Genomic DNA, 15,605 nt, shown 5'->3' with positions numbered 1-15,605 from the left:
TTGAAAAAAATGTGACTCTACTTTAACAAATATATAACAATAATGCAATAATAGCTTAAATGAGCATATTCCTGTTCGTCATTATTTTACCTTCGTAACGATTTTGGGGTGAAAAGATACACTGAAAACAATAAAAAAAGAAAGCCTAAGGGGAGGTTTGAACCCCCCACCCCCATAGACCCACTACTAAAGTTTTCATGTACCACAACTGATTATTCAGAAAAATGTTATGAAACTAAACTCCACAAATACATCTCCTGTCATGCATTACATATTGGTGCACCCACCCTTTGGCCTGTTGGTTTTAGAAACCCTGGATCCACCCATACTGGCTACTCAAAAATGAATACAATGGAGGCAAATCCTAAATTATTACTGAAAGTGCTTAAGAGATAGCACATTGGGTGTGGTCCGAGGAATTTTTAACCCTGAGAGATTCATATAAAAAACAATGCTGGTTTTATCAAAACACCATTCTAACAAGCTTTGACCTTGTGAAGAATATATCAAGGATGAAACAGCATTCCAAAGATTTAGATGCCATACTGTAGTCCAGGGGCGGATCTAGCTTTTTGCCAAGGGGGGGATTCGGCCCAAAAATGTTCGTTATTATTTTACCTTCGTAACGATTTTGGGGTGAAAAGATACACTGAAAACAATAAAAAAGGAAGCATTAATTTGCTGACGGATCCTATATTGTTATGTTACCGACAATAAAGTCGAAAGTATTAACTGATCAGTTGACTGGTTTATTGTGGTTTATTGTAAAATACATTTCAAGCGATTGGGCCACCACTTAGCGTGAGACACCCTAAAAGATAGCAGAATCGGAAAAATACTCCTCCACGGGCATGAAAACCCCTAAAAGATAGCAGAATCGGAAAAATCCTAAAACACACCCTAAGAGATAGAAGTTGGTAAGAATATTATACCATAAAAGATAGGTCAAGCACCCCCGTCTATCTTTCTGGAGAGTCCCCCCCCCGGACCTTGCTTTAATAAAAAACCCTTCCCTTGATAGAAGTTTCATTAATGTGCTACATTCTGACCAGCTTTGCCCTTTCAAAGAAACAAATGATGGATGCAACAGCATTCCAAAGATAGAATGATACAGTTAGATACACTTCAGGTGCCATATGGAAGATTAATATATCACTTATTACTGGTGATACTCCATCACTAAGGAAATTAAAATTCACAAACATACCTCTAGTCATGCATTAGACATTGGTGAACCAACCCTGTAGGATATGATGGCCTGCTTTTTTTATAGAAACCATGGATCCACATATGCTAATGCTACTCCAAAATTAAATTAATTTCAAACCTATTACCTATTTTAATTTATTTAGGGTGCAGAGAGGAAACAGCAAATAATATCAATAGTCAAGAGAGAGAGAGAGAGAGAGAGAGAGAGAGAGAGAGAGAGAGAGAGAGAGAGAGAGAGAGAGAGAGAAAAGGAAGAAATTGGACTATAGCTTTGATAAAAAAAACTCATCAGTAATGCAACAACTTGGTTGAGCGCCCTCCTAACATTTCCCCTTTTCTCATTATCTTTAGGTTGATAGAAAAAATGTTTTACTGCTGTATCAAAGTAAGAAATCCCCTACTTTATTATCTTTAAGACATTTGCCTATTCTCATGCCTCCCAGCCTTCAGCATTATAAAAGCACAACAATAAAAGAAAAATAACTGTGATATTCTCAATACAAACCGTCGTTCAAAACTCACCTTGGCAGTGTTTTTTGTCGCTTTCTGTTTGTCGCTTGCGTGGTTGTGTCCGCTTTTTGTTGTAAACTGTGAAGTTGTCGACTTTCTGCTCGTCGACACAAGTGAATTACTTTTATAGCTGAAAACATACATCAATCCAAGGCCCCTTTTCTCAGGATCTCCTTATAGATCTGTACAGGACCCGAAATGATCCCAGGACCCGAAACGATCGCAGGACCCGAAATGATCCCCTAAAGTTCCCCAACTGATCCCGGGACCCGAAACGATCCCCAAGAGTCCCCGAAATGAAACCCAAGGAATTACAAATGGACAACTAAAGGAATGTGTAAGGATTGGCTTTCAGTTTTAAAAACATATGAAACATTTAGCTTTGTTTGTGTTATTAAAAGGAAATTTACATTAACTAAAACTATAGTATTAAGATTTTAATATACGACTTCGGGGGGGGGGGGGGGGGGGGAATAAAGTGTTTGAGTCAGAAATTGGGGTCAACTTACAATTCTTTGTGATAGTAATTTGAAGAACCCGGCGTTGATAAATAATTTTTTACATAACAAGCCATAAAAGCAAGTCTTTACAGATAGGACATGCTGCTTTTCATAGGAAGCGAAATGTTTTAAAGTTTTTTTTTTGGCATGTTTGTTTTCGGTGAATGAAAGACCTATCATATCATGAGATCATGCCGGGGTGTACGCACGACTACATGAGGAAATTCAAAACTAATATTGCTTTCAACAAAAGCCACATCCTCTTAATATTTTGCATCGGTAGTAGAAGGGTTGTTCGAGTGTATTACTCAGTGTGCTTTTGTCATTCCATCTTCTCGGCCAAACCGGCTGCCTAAAATTTGTCGGTAAATATTCGCTAGTGTGAACAAGTATTTCGTGGTGATATACATGTTTGGTTGTCGAATGAATATTAATTTTTAGGGGTGATGTTTACCGGAAATGAGATTTATAGTGTCAGAGTCATGTGTCGGAACCGCAAACTGTTTAGAGTGTGATGGAGGGTCAAAAGTTTGGTTGATCTGAGCAAAGCTGTGCTATGTTTATATATGCTGTATTTCTTTCAGTAGCAATTAAAAGTTGTGTATTTGTTTTAGACTCTGTTTATGGGTTTAACGCTGGGCAATGTAATAAATAGAAGTATTGTATAGGAATTTAATATTTTTAAGTCACGTTGTTTGTAAACATCCGTAAACTTCTAGAGGAGGCAGATAAGAAGATTTATCGTACTCGCTTAGATCAACCTGAATATCCACTGAGCAAAATCCTGCCTAAGAAAAAAGACCAAAAATACAACCTCAGAAAAAGAAATGTGATTTATCCTAGGGTTCACTCAGAGCGATTCAAAAATACTTTTGTCAATAGGCTTGTCTTTAAATATAGTGACATATAATTGATGTAGCGCATTTACTTATAATCGGTTTCTCCTACATTTTGTAAACTTAGACATGTTGATTTATCTAAGGCAATAAAGATTATTATTATTATTATTATTATTATTATTATTATTAGAAATCGAGTCGCTGATAACCCTTAATTATTCTTCAAGAATTGCAAGTATTTCTTCTGCTATCCCTTTGTCCATTACCGCAATTCCTTGGGGTTGATTTAGGGGACTCCTCGGTATCGTTCCAGGTCCGAGGATCAGTTGGGGTACTTTTGGGGATCATTTCGGGTCCTGGGATCGTTTCGGGTCCTGGGATCATTTCGGGTCCTGTACAGATCTCCATAGATATAGACGTGAAGGAATATTATTAGAATGGTAGTGTAGAGCCTCTAAGTAGTCCTCTTTTTGCTGCTGCAACGGACGGGATTCACGAACACTCGGGTAAATTTTACTATCGGCTCGTACTTCAGACCAAACGGTTCCTCAAAGATTTCAGCCCATTTGAGTTCGCATATTTTCTCATTAAATACTATTTTCAATCTGCCTTTTTTGCTATGAACATACGAACTCTGATGGCGGTAAAAAAATAAAATACGTAAAAACGTAAGACCGAGGGGGCCTGGGAGTTGCGGAATTGACTGGATGGATGGATTGTGACACCACAGGATACCCGCGCGATGACCACAAAACCAAGTCGCATAGCTATACCATATTTCTATACCTATGGAGCTCCGCGCGCGGCCTGCGGCCGCGCTGGCTCCGCTAGAAAGACTACAGAAGAACTGGCACTTTATTTCTCAGTGGTATTACCAGAAAGACTACAGACGAACTGGCACTTTATTTCTCAGTGGTATTACCAGAAAGACTACAGACGAACTGGCACTTTATTTCTCAGTGGTATTACCAGAAAGACTACAGACGACCTGGCACTTTATTTCTCAGTGGTATTAATAGAAAGACTACAGACGAACTGGCACTTTATTTCTCAGTGGTATTACCAGAAAGACTACAGACGAACTGGCACTTTATTTCTCAGTGGTATTACCAGAAAGACTACAGACGACCTGGCACTTTATTTCTCAGTGGTATTAATAGAAAGACTACAGACGAACTGGCACTTTATTTCTCAGTGGTATTACTAGAAAGACTACAGACGAACTGGCACTTTATTTCTCAGTGGTATTTAACTAGAAAGACTACAGACGAACTGGCACTTTATTTTTCAGTGGTATTAATAGAAAGACTACAGACGTAGAAAGACTACAGACGAACTGGCACTTTATTTCTCAGTGGTATTTAACTAGAAAGACTACAGACGAACTGGCACTTTATTTTTCAGTGGTATTAATAGAAAGACTACAGACGTAGAAAGACTACAGACGAACTGGCACTTTATTTCTCAGTGGTATTACTAGAAAGACTACAGACGAACTGGCACTTTATTTCTCAGTGGTATTGAACTAGAAAGACTACAGACGAACTGGCACTTTATTTCTCAGTGGTATTGAACTAGAAAGACTACAGAAGAACTGGCACTTTATTTCTCAGTGGTATTGAACTAGAAAGACTACAGACGTAGAAAGACTACAGACGAACTGGCACTTTATTTCTCAGTGGTATTACTTGAAAGACTACAGACGAACTGGCACTTTATTTCTCAGTGGTATTAATAGAAAGACTACAGACGAACTGGCACTATATTTCTCAGTGGTATGGAACTAGAAAGACTACAGACGAACTGGCACTTTATTTCTCAGTGGTATTACTAGAAAGACTACAGACGAACTGGCACTTTATTTCTCAGTGGTATTACTAGAAAGACTACAGACGAACTGGCTCTTTATTTTTTAGTGGTATTGAACTAGAAAGACTACAGACGAACTGGCCCTTTTTTCTCAGTGGTATTGAACTAGAAAGACTACAGACGAACTGGCACTTTATTTCTCAGTGGTATTACCAGAAAGACTACAGACGAACTGGCACTTTATTTCTCAGTGGTATTGAACCAGAAAGACTACAGACGAACTGGCACTTTATTTCTCAGTGGTATTACTTGAAAGATTAAAGACGAACTGACACTTTATTTCTCAGTGGTATTAATAGAAAGACTACAGACGAACTGGCACTATATTTCTCAGTGGTATGGAACTAGAAAGACTACAGACGAACTGGCACTTTATTTCTCAGTGGTATTGAGCTAGAAAGACTACAGACGAACTGGCACTTTATTTCTCAGTGGTATTGAACTAGAAAGACTACAGACGAACTGGCCCTTTTTTCTCAGTGGTATTGAACTAGAAAGACTACAGAACTAACTAGCACTTTATTTTTCAGTGGTATTGAACTAGAAAGACTACAGACGAACTGGCACTTTATTTTTCAGTGGTATTACTAGAAAGACTACAGACGAACTGGCACTTTATTTCCCAGTGGTATTACCAGAAAGAATACAGACAAACTGGCACTTTGTTTCTCAGTGGTATTACTAGAAAGACTACAGACGAACTGGCACTTTATTTTTCAGTGGTATTACCAGAAAGACTACAGAAGAACTGGCACTTTATTTCTCAGTTGTATTACTAGAAAGACTACAGACGAACTGGCACTTTATTTTTCAGTGGTATTACCAGAAAGACTACAGACGAACTAGCACTATATTTCTCAGTGGTATTACTAAAAAGACTACAGACGAACTGGCACTTTATTTTTCAGTGGTATTACAGAAAGACTACAGACGAACTGGCACTTTATTTCTCAGTGGTATTACTAGAAAGACTACAGACGAACTGGCACTTTATTTCTCAGTGGTATTACTAGAACGACTACAGACGAACTGGCACTTTATTTTTCAGTGGTATTACTAGAAAGACTACAGACGAACTGGCACTTTATTTCTCAGTGGTATTACTAGAAAGACTACAGACGAACTGGCACTTTATTTCTCAGTGGTATTACTAGAAAGACTACAGACGAACTGGCACTTTATTTTTCAGTGGTATTACCAGAAAGACTACAGACGAACTAGCACTATATTTCTCAGTGGTATTACTAAAAAGACTACAGACGAACTGGCACTTTATTTTTCAGTGGTATTACAGAAAGACTACAGACGAACTGGCACTTTATTTCTCAGTGGTATTACTAGAAAGACTACAGACGAACTGGCACTTTATTTCTCAGTGGTATTACTAGAACGACTACAGACGAACTGGCACTTTATTTTTCAGTGGTATTACTAGAAAGACTACAGACGAACTGGCACTTTATTTCTCAGTGGTATTACTAGAAAGACTACAGACGAACTGGCACTTTATTTTTCAGTGGTATTACAGAAAGACTACAGACGAACTGGCACTTTATTTCTCAGTGGTATTACTAGAAAGACTACAGACGAACTGGCACTTTATTTCTCAGTGGTATTACCAGAAAGACTACAGACGACCTGGCACTTTATTTCTCAGTGGTATTAATAGAAAGACTACAGACGTAGAAAGACTACAGACGAACTGGCACTTTATTTCTCAGTGGTATTTAACTAGAAAGACTACAGACGAACTGGCACTTTATTTTTCAGTGGTATTAATAGAAAGACTACAGACGTAGAAAGACTACAGACGAACTGGCACTTTATTTCTCAGTGGTATTAAACTAGAAAGACTACAGACGAACTGGCACTTTATTTCTCAGTGGTATTGAACTAGAAAGACTACAGAAGAACTGGCACTTTATTTCTCAGTGGTATTACTAGAAAGACTACAGACGAACTGGCACTTTATTTCTCAGTGGTATTGAACTAGAAAGACTACAGACGAACTGGCACTTTATTTCTCAGTGGCATTGAACTAGAAAGACTACAGACGAACTGGCACTTTATTTCTCAGTGGCATTGAACTAGAAAGACTACAGACGAACTGGCACTTTATTTCTCAGTGGTATTGAACTAGAAAGACTACAGACGAACTGGCACTTTTTTTCTTAGTGGTATTGAACTAGAAAGACTACAGAAGAACTGGCACTTTATTTCTCAGTGGTATTACTAGAAAGACTACAGACGAACTGGCACTTTATTTCTCAGTGGTATTGAACTAGAAAGACTTCAGACGTAGAAAGACTACAGACGAACTGGCACTTTATTTCTCAGTGGTATTACTTGAAAGATTACAGACGAACTGACACTTTATTTCTCAGTGGTATTGATAGAAAGACTACAGACGAACTGGCACTATATTTCTCAGTGGTATGGAACTAGAAAGACTACAGACGAACTGGCACTTTATTTCTCAGTGGTATTACTAGAAAGACTACAGACGAACTTGCACTTTATTTTTTAGTGGTATTGAACTAGAAAGACTACAGACGAACGGCCCTTTTTTCTCAGTGGTATTGAACTAGAAAGACTACAGACGAACTGGCACTTTATTTCTCAGTGGTATTACCAGAAAGACTACAGACGAACTGGCACTTTATTTCTCAGTGGTATTACCAGAAAGACTACAGACGACCTGGCACTTTATTTCTCAGTGGTATTGAACCAGAAAGACTACAGACGAACTGGCACTTTATTTCTCAGTGGTATTGAGCTAGAAAGACTACAGACGAACTGGCACTTTATTTCTCAGTGGTATTGAACTTGAAAGACTACAGACGAACTGGCACTTTATTTCTCAGTGGCATTGAACTAGAAAGACTACAGACGAACTGGCACTTTATTTCTCAGTGGTATTGAACTAGAAAGACTACAGACGAACTGGCACTTTTTTGTCAGTGGTATTACCAGAAAGAATACAGACGAACTGGGCAGCTGGGTGGTCCACGCATGCGTGGTGTAGACAAGCTAAATAGCAATGTCAACAACAATGCTGTACATCTCATCCCTTGCTAGCTGGTCACGTGGTTCAGTTTCCCTCAGGGTCTTTCTTATCTTGAAAGTGACGCCACTTTGAATTTTTCGAGGGGAAGAACCTGCTACCTTGTCATTTAAACGCTGGCTCGACGGTTATCTCGAGATAATAATGATAATAGGCTTACCTTGAAGTAATCATTTATCTCGAGATAATAACGATAATAGGCTCGGCTTGGAGTAATCATTCATACTAAAATAAAGATTCTATAAATTAAAATCCACGCATTCTTTAATGGATTTAATCTTTTTTTTTATTTCTAGCACTAATGAGATGTTTTGTTTGGATATGGGTGCGTTTCGCTTTTCGCTGAGTCCTCCAAGAAGGCCGCCATTAGAAGCCGCTGTTTTTTATAGCAAATCATAAAATGCTCCACTTCCCAAAAAAGTCTGCCATGTTCTTTGCTCATTTTACTTTACTCAACCAGGTGGAGTTTACTAAACCCTCACAATCTCTATCGTCATAAAACACCTGCCATTTATAGGCTAATGTGGATATCTTTGTTTGCTAATTTTTCTATTATGCTAGCATTCGTCACTATGATCGTTTTCTTCTATATTTGGGAAAGCCATCGATCACAGCGTTTTCGTCAGTCAATACTTCCTGTTCTTGGCGAATCTTATCTTCTTTCTTTTTGTCAAAGTCTCGAACGCTTTGTTTCTGAAATTGGTAAAGGAGAAATCGCCTAAATAAACTAGTGTAAAAGACGGTGGTGGTAATAACGATATGAGCGTTGGGCAAAAAGAAAACCACTGGACCGTGTCTAATAGATATTTAACAATTATCCCATTTCCATTGAGGTGGATAGTGGCGAAATATCTATTCGCCGAAATGGAAATGGTATAATTGTTTTAGTATATAAAACGAGCTTTAGAGCATTTTTCATTTCGGAAACACTTGCAAATCGGCTGTTACACCTGCCATTTTGCTTGATTTCGGGGCGCAGATACACCCCCTAGGGGGTATATATTGCATTTTATCCCGAGTTTCTCAACCAATCAAATCAAATCAATCAAATCGCTTGTTTTTGCGAGGATCCCGAGTTTTATATACTAATTTAATTAAGACTATAGCAAGGAGCTACAGAAACGAAAAAAAGGTCTGTAGAGTGCGTGTGATCGTAGTGCTGACAGCTTCGTAGGAAAAGTTCTAGCCACTACAGTCATAACAACTTACAAAAATGCAAAATGTAGAATTGAAAACACTTTCTTATAAAGTTTAGCGTACGTGAAATACCTGTCTCGATCTGGGTTTAAAGCAGCGCTTGTGTCGGGCCCAAATCATGCAGTAGTTCCTGGCAAACACAGAACGGCTCTCTTCTTCAGAAATTGCCTCTCCCCTTGCGCGCAATGCTTTTTCTGCATTCTGCATATGAACTACCAAAACAAAAGAGCTCAGAAAGGCAAAAAGAACCAGCGACCGGTTCATGTTGTTACTAACATCAGCTGTTTCTAAGTCGCATTAAGCTTAAGATGTTGTAAGGTTAAACGTGCTGCGTAGAATCTTATCTTACATTTGCTTTCTCGGATGGCGTGGTAAAGGTATTTATCTCATCTAAAGTCCTTACTTATTGGGGGTGATTTTGCCTACAGTCGACCGCCTTTTGGCATGTGAAATGAATAGAGATTTATCGTGACGCAAAAAAGTGGTCGCTGCGTCCAATAATTGTGTTTTGGTAAAATAGATTCTCAGTCATTGCTAATGTGAATAAGAAAAAAAAATGTAAAATGCCAGTTAAATTTGTCGTATAGTGCATCTTAATAAATCATCCCCACTGTTGTATGGAGATAGGAAGACCTGATAAGATGTAAACTGCTTCTTCCTTTATCTTAGTGAACCGACAGCGAATTTCTTATGTACGCAAAGTATTGAGAGTGTTTTTTTTATTTTAGTTTTCTGTAATACAACTCAATGCAAACAATTACTTCAAACCATAACATGCTTTTACAAAGGTGTGCTATCATGATATGTCTAAAAGGGTGAGATCTGCTAAATTTTATTTTTTTACTGCGAATTTTAATACTCTTCCAGCTCTTGATAATAATTTCCAGCTGCTAAACTGATTTCTGGCTTCCGTCACTCAAAGGCGGAATTTTGATTGGTCAGCACTTACGGGGAGTTGGAAATTATTTAAGTATTCTCCAATAAAAAAAGCTTAAAGCATTTTGAATGACGTAAGCCAGAAGACAAATAAGCTGTTGGAATTCGCTGGCGAGAGCTCCTAGAACATGGAGAAACGCAGTAATCGCAGCAAGTTCGCCATCTCTTTGTCGTCTAAGTGCTGGGCGGGTTGTGTCAGGATCAAGATAACGGTGAGTCTCTAAAGATTTATTTGTGGTTGCTAATTCCATTGTGCCAAACGTCTTCAAGTAATGCATGTCCCGAGGAGAAATAACTTCTAGAGCAGTTTTATCAAGACCCAAAGAATCAACAGCGAATTTAGACGAATTTAGAGTATGTTGCGCATGTTTTTCACCCAAATCACAACATTTGATTCACGAAAGAAACGTTATAATTTAAAATTGTTTAAATAAATGGCTCAGGGCTGGATCTAGACTGATTCAACTGATTCTTTGGACTTTAGACTGATTCGAGGCCTTTGCTTGCTTTAGCGTGTGATCTCTTGTACACATCTCTCGAACCGAAATCTTGAAATAAAAAGCAAAGCATGGCTTCACAAAATGCAGACGTTTCTCGTAAAGAGCCTGTCTGCCGAAAGAAGGAGTGTTATCCTTTTGATTATGGTGTAGAATTTCATCGAATTCAGATCCCTAGAAGTTGGAATTAATGATGAAAGTGTGGCGACCGGACGATAGCTCTTCCGAATTCTCTATGAGTAATGGCAATGGAAAGTGGTCGCCTTCGTAAGTGAAATACATAATGTTTTTAGCAAAACCCCCGGACAGTGTATTTTTAGTATGTTAATGGCATTTCTGTTTGCCCTGTGTTTTATTTGGGAAGATTTTCGGCTGTTATTTTAGTAAGGTAAATAGGCTAGTTAAATCACCTCTTGTACTTTCGACATTAGCGTAAGATACCGCACGAGCAAAATTGACCAGTACACGAATTTTCGGTGCCTCGAATGGATGAATCTAGAAGAAACATGCAAAGAGGAGAAGTGCCAATAGATCAGCAACTAGATGGGATAATGCACCGTAAAATTGCTTAGAATTGAGAGGTCATGGAGTCAATTATTGGTACGAGTTGCTGTCTGTGTGGCACAAGCTAAGTTATAATGCAAGGGGAGGTTGTTTTTTATATATTACAATCACACCATTTGGATATTGCCAAGGGTATTCGAAGAGAATAACTGGTACTTGCCTCGCCACACTTTCAAGAACACGAATTTGGTTGAATTAGGTAAGAATAGTGTATTTATTAACTGACTAATCGATGAATGAAGTCACTCAGTTTTAAATGACCATAAGTTTAATAAAGCACCGCTGAAACTTGAATTTATTATCTGACTATATAAATCCCTAAAATGCCAAATGCATTCTGCAGATTGCATGCTTCAAACACATAATTTCATAAATTTTCTGTTGGGCATGCCCCTATACCCCCCCCCCCCCCCCCCCCCTTTGATTGGTCCGTGACCATTTGGAATCAGTCAACGTTAGGCCTGGATCCATCCCTGTGGCTTTAGAAAGATTCTCAAAGATAACGAAATTATCGTATGATGCTCAAGATGCCTGTTCGTGAAGTGTGTTTGTGACGCGTGTCCCTGATGCAAATTCGTGAAGCGTGTTCGGAACGCGTGTTCGGAACTCGTGTGCGTGACCCGTGTTCGTGACGCGTATTCCTTATGTATGTTTGTGACGCGTGTTCGTGACGCGTGTTCGTGAAGCGTGTTCGTGACGCGTGTCCCTGATGCATAGGACGCGTGTTTGTAAGGTGTCCAACTCCCCACAACATGGCTTGATTTATGTTACCCTCCAGGTTATGTGTATGTATTTATCCCCGATTGTCCCGCTCTCCTAACACACATCTATCGTTACTTCTGCTTGTGTATTAATGTGCCTATACGCCCTCTAAGACCATGCTCTCACAATATTTAGTGGGATTTCACTTAGAGGCCGAAGCCATGGGGAGTTGAAAGTGTAAAATTATGATTTTACTACTACTGCTACTACTACTGCTGCTACCACTACTACTACTACTACTACTACTCTCACCACTACTACTACTACTACTACTACTACTACTACTACTACTACTAATACTACTACTGCTGCCGCTAATGCTGCTTCTGCAGCCAACAGCAACAACAACAAAAGTGGGTACGACATATAACAGTTACATTGACAGCTTTTTAACATAAAGACAGGAACAACGATTACACGGAAAACCAGAGGTTGGGATAAAGTAGAAAAGAAAGTTGCGAGATGGGATAGCTAAGGCAGTGTAAAGTAAACACACGTAGCTAAGAAAAACCCGGGAACCAGCGGCGCAGTCCTGGCGTCTCATGCTGGCGCCAGCGCCAACGAATGAGTCCTACTGAAGGGAGCATAGCATTTATCAAACCATTAACGTAACGACTTAATGAGCGATAACAAATGGGATTTTTTTACTGTTTACTTAAACCTATTAGAGAGTTTTATCAGCAAGGGCAACGGCAGGGGGCGGGGACGTGTGCGCTACAATCTGTGTTCGCGAAAGCTTTATTTGTCTCTATGAAGGTATTAACTCTTGTTATCTAAAGCGCTTAGCGTGAAGGTACCTTTTTTTACGGTCGAATCTCCAAGCTGTCGCCGTAGTCCCCTAGAACTTCCCATTGTGCTCTTGTGGCGAACGGCGAATGAAGTCTGTATTCATAATGAACTTCAGTGTACTGTTTTCATACTATACTGTAGTGATAACCGTCGTATATTGACCTTAGATCAAGCTATATACGGCGGCCACTTATGGTCTTGGAAGTGACAAAAGCGGTGTTTGAATATTGTTATTTGATAGTTTGTACAAAGAAGAAGTCGTCCTCCGATCGAAATCAATATATTTTGTTCTAAATGTTGTGGATATTATCAGGCGCATACCCAGGATTGGCTGAGGGGAGGGGGGGGGGGGGGGTGCGCAGTCATAGGACTTCTAGAGAAAAAGCATAGTATTTAAAGATTCTTTAATAAAAAATTGCCCACTTTTTCGCCACCAAGTGGTAGGGGGGGGGGGGGGGGGATGCGCGCCCTTACGCGCCTGTATTATCACCTTTGCATTCACAAAAAAACTGATGGTTATTTTAACGACTTTTAAAGGTGCAGCATCAGGAATAAAAGATGTCTAAGATACAGGATTGTCATAAAACATTTCGCGATATTGATTCTACTAGCATGGAGTTATTACATTTGATGAAAATAAACCGTTCTGAGGAAAAAAAGTTGTTACTTAATCTCAACAAAAAATCAATAGAACAGAAATTTCGTACCTTTTTCGAGCGTACGCGTGATTTAGGGAGGACAAAAAAAGATAAACTTTTTTCTATGGGACGAAGGGGGCTATACCACATGATGCCCGAGTTGATGTTGGTATTAATTGTCGTTGACGTAACAACGTTACATCACTGATCAGCCAAACTTGGGCAAAGTTGCCTATGACACAAATGGGGTTCAAGATGGTGGCCAGGGGGGGGGGGGGGGGTGCAACCCCATAAGGATCCCAGATGTTCATGTTTTATCTATAATTTTTTCTTATCTTATTTAGAGCTCCAAAAACTTCAGAAATTGAAAACTGCTCCAAGCAATTGTGTAGAATAGGCAGAAATTATTTATTTCCTCTTTCAAATCAGATCGATATTTTTCCTACCGGGGTTTGGGCCTTTCCCCATTGATCACTTCTCCTAGCCTTACTTCAACAGCACAGTTACCATCTCTACATACTCTAGTCTGTCGACACTATAAACAAAATATGACATCATAAATATCGGGATCCCTGTGGTGGCTGCATCCCGTGACCAGCATGGGGTTGAGCCCCTTTGTCCGCTAGACAAACGTTTATACCTCGTTTGTCCTTTCACTGAATCATGCCTAAGGTATAAAAAGTATAACTAATTTTCGTGCGTTCTCGTTTTCATTGCAAAATGCAAAAAGGGTACATTTCCGTCCTTCTTTTGTAGTCGTATATTAGTTTAAAAAAGGGAAGAGATTTCTGTTTTCCGGAATTTTTGATTGAACAAAATAATCTCAACATATTTAAAAAAGATGTTCCATTTTCAAAACACAAGAAAGCATTGAGTACGGTGAAGTAATCAAGGAACTAGCAAATGGGCCTTTCAGCATGTTTGGTTTTGTTGTAAAATAGAATTACCGGAATCTACCACTGATTAAAATAGTGTCTCGTGAGGGCATAATAGCAGCCCAGCAACACAAGTCAGATCCGGTCGCATTTACTCGTTTACTGTTTATACCTATTAGTTGCTACTTTTCACTTTCAGATGCAAGATTACGGAAATGTTCTATTGTATAACGGCTGCCATAGACGGCGATAAACAAGTAACTCTGATAAGACTTAACGCCCGTCTGCCTGCTCAGCGTGCATCAGGCAAATTACACTTCAATCGGAGAAACGTCCGGGAAATGTTAAGTAACCACAAGTGAGCGTTGGGTCTCCTCGTTTATTTCTTTTTTATCTCTATGGGTGGGGTCATGGCAACAGGGCGAGTGCTCTCATTATCACTGCAGATATAAAACAGCGCACAACACGCTAGCAAATACACTGAGTCAGCATGAAGCTTAAAGTCTCCTCAATAGCTGTGCTGGTGCTCTCCTTGTTAGTGTGTTCTTCTGTCGCCAGGAATGTGAATGCAAGTGCAGAGGCTCAAGAGGCAAAAAATATATGTATCCAATGGCAAAGACGAAAACCTGAATGGTGCAAAAGACAACTTGGTGGGCGACAGCGGCATGCGCAGGAGGTCGGTAGTTTTCGTCACTTGTGTAGTTATACGAGTTCTTATCGCTTGCATTGTATAATCTGTCACATGAAGTTATACAAGTTTTTATCTATTGTATTCCTTGTCTCTTGTGATCTCGTAGCTGTGTGATCTCAGTACTTATGTTGCATTATCCTTTATTATTCAATACGATGTTATGGTGTCTGTGTTATCCCCGAAAGAGATAGAATCCTCATCCCATTAAGAAAGGAATGCCCATCGGAAATTCCAAAAAAGATTAGAAATAACTCTATCAAATACTGATAGGTGAAAATACCCCGAAAATTACCAAACACTGTGTCTTATATTTCAATGAAAACACCGCTCTTTCAATGTTTTGCTTCTTTTCGTCTGACATAACCCTCAGGTTTTGTAAGGACAAGCAGCGCCATACTAAATAGACGATAACTATAAAAAAAAAAAACATCCTTATCAAGCAAATACATATAATGATTTCTTTTTTTCAGATACGAGATCGTCAACTTGCTATCGACGAGGCCTTTAAATACCCTAGCCCTTACGAGAACGAAGACCAAGATTCCAAGAATCAGACATCCGTTAAATAACTTTAGATTATGCTTTTACAGAACTAAGGGTATACGGGGGTAGATGTTCTCAATATATGTTATATTTTTGTGGAATAAACAATGTGTTTATCCATA

At 39.1% G+C, this 15,605-nt stretch overlaps 1 protein-coding gene and 1 long non-coding RNA gene across 4 annotated transcripts; one reads left to right on the top strand and one right to left on the bottom strand.

Moving 5' to 3' along the window:
* Positions 1-8,259: 8,259 nt before the first annotated feature.
* Positions 8,260-9,700, bottom strand: LOC5509348. Its single transcript, XR_004295268.2, has 2 exons — positions 9,261-9,700; positions 8,260-8,684 (listed from the first exon to the last, which is right to left on the bottom strand). It is a non-coding gene; the product is annotated as an uncharacterized LOC5509348 (long non-coding RNA).
* Positions 9,701-10,199: 499 nt separating this feature from the next.
* Positions 10,200-15,605, top strand: LOC116616264. Of its 3 annotated transcripts, none has more exons than XM_048725560.1 (4): positions 10,350-10,888; positions 14,449-14,592; positions 14,808-14,925; positions 15,411-15,605. In XM_048725560.1, exons 1-4 carry the CDS (start codon positions 10,812-10,814, stop codon positions 15,507-15,509), a joined length of 438 nt encoding a protein of 145 aa, XP_048581517.1. In that variant the 5' UTR covers positions 10,350-10,811; the 3' UTR covers positions 15,510-15,605. The 3 variants fall into 3 exon arrangements, 2 of the variants coding, with proteins under 2 accessions (XP_048581517.1, XP_048581516.1); XM_048725559.1 differs by having other exon boundaries at positions 10,351-10,888; positions 14,449-14,607; XR_004295277.2 differs by lacking the exons at positions 10,350-10,888; positions 14,449-14,592 and adding an exon at positions 10,200-10,336.

The sequence above is a fragment of the Nematostella vectensis genome, chromosome 3 (genome assembly GCF_932526225.1).
Source record: "Nematostella vectensis chromosome 3, jaNemVect1.1, whole genome shotgun sequence".
NCBI lineage: Eukaryota > Metazoa > Cnidaria > Anthozoa > Actiniaria > Edwardsiidae > Nematostella > Nematostella vectensis.
Note: the sequence above shows the minus strand (reverse complement) of the source record. Positions and strands in the feature narration are given on the sequence as shown.

Excerpts from the sequence above, each read along its gene's own strand:
- LOC116616264 (XM_048725559.1), top strand. The coding sequence starts at position 10,812 with ATGATGAAAGTGTGGCGACCGGACGATAGCTCTTCCGAATTCTCTATG. Across the intron at positions 14,608-14,807 it reads GAAATGTTAAGTAACCACAA|GAATGTGAATGCAAGTGCAG; the intron begins GTGAGCGTTGGG and ends TTCTGTCGCCAG. Across the intron at positions 14,926-15,410 it reads GACAGCGGCATGCGCAGGAG|ATACGAGATCGTCAACTTGC; the intron begins GTCGGTAGTTTT and ends TCTTTTTTTCAG.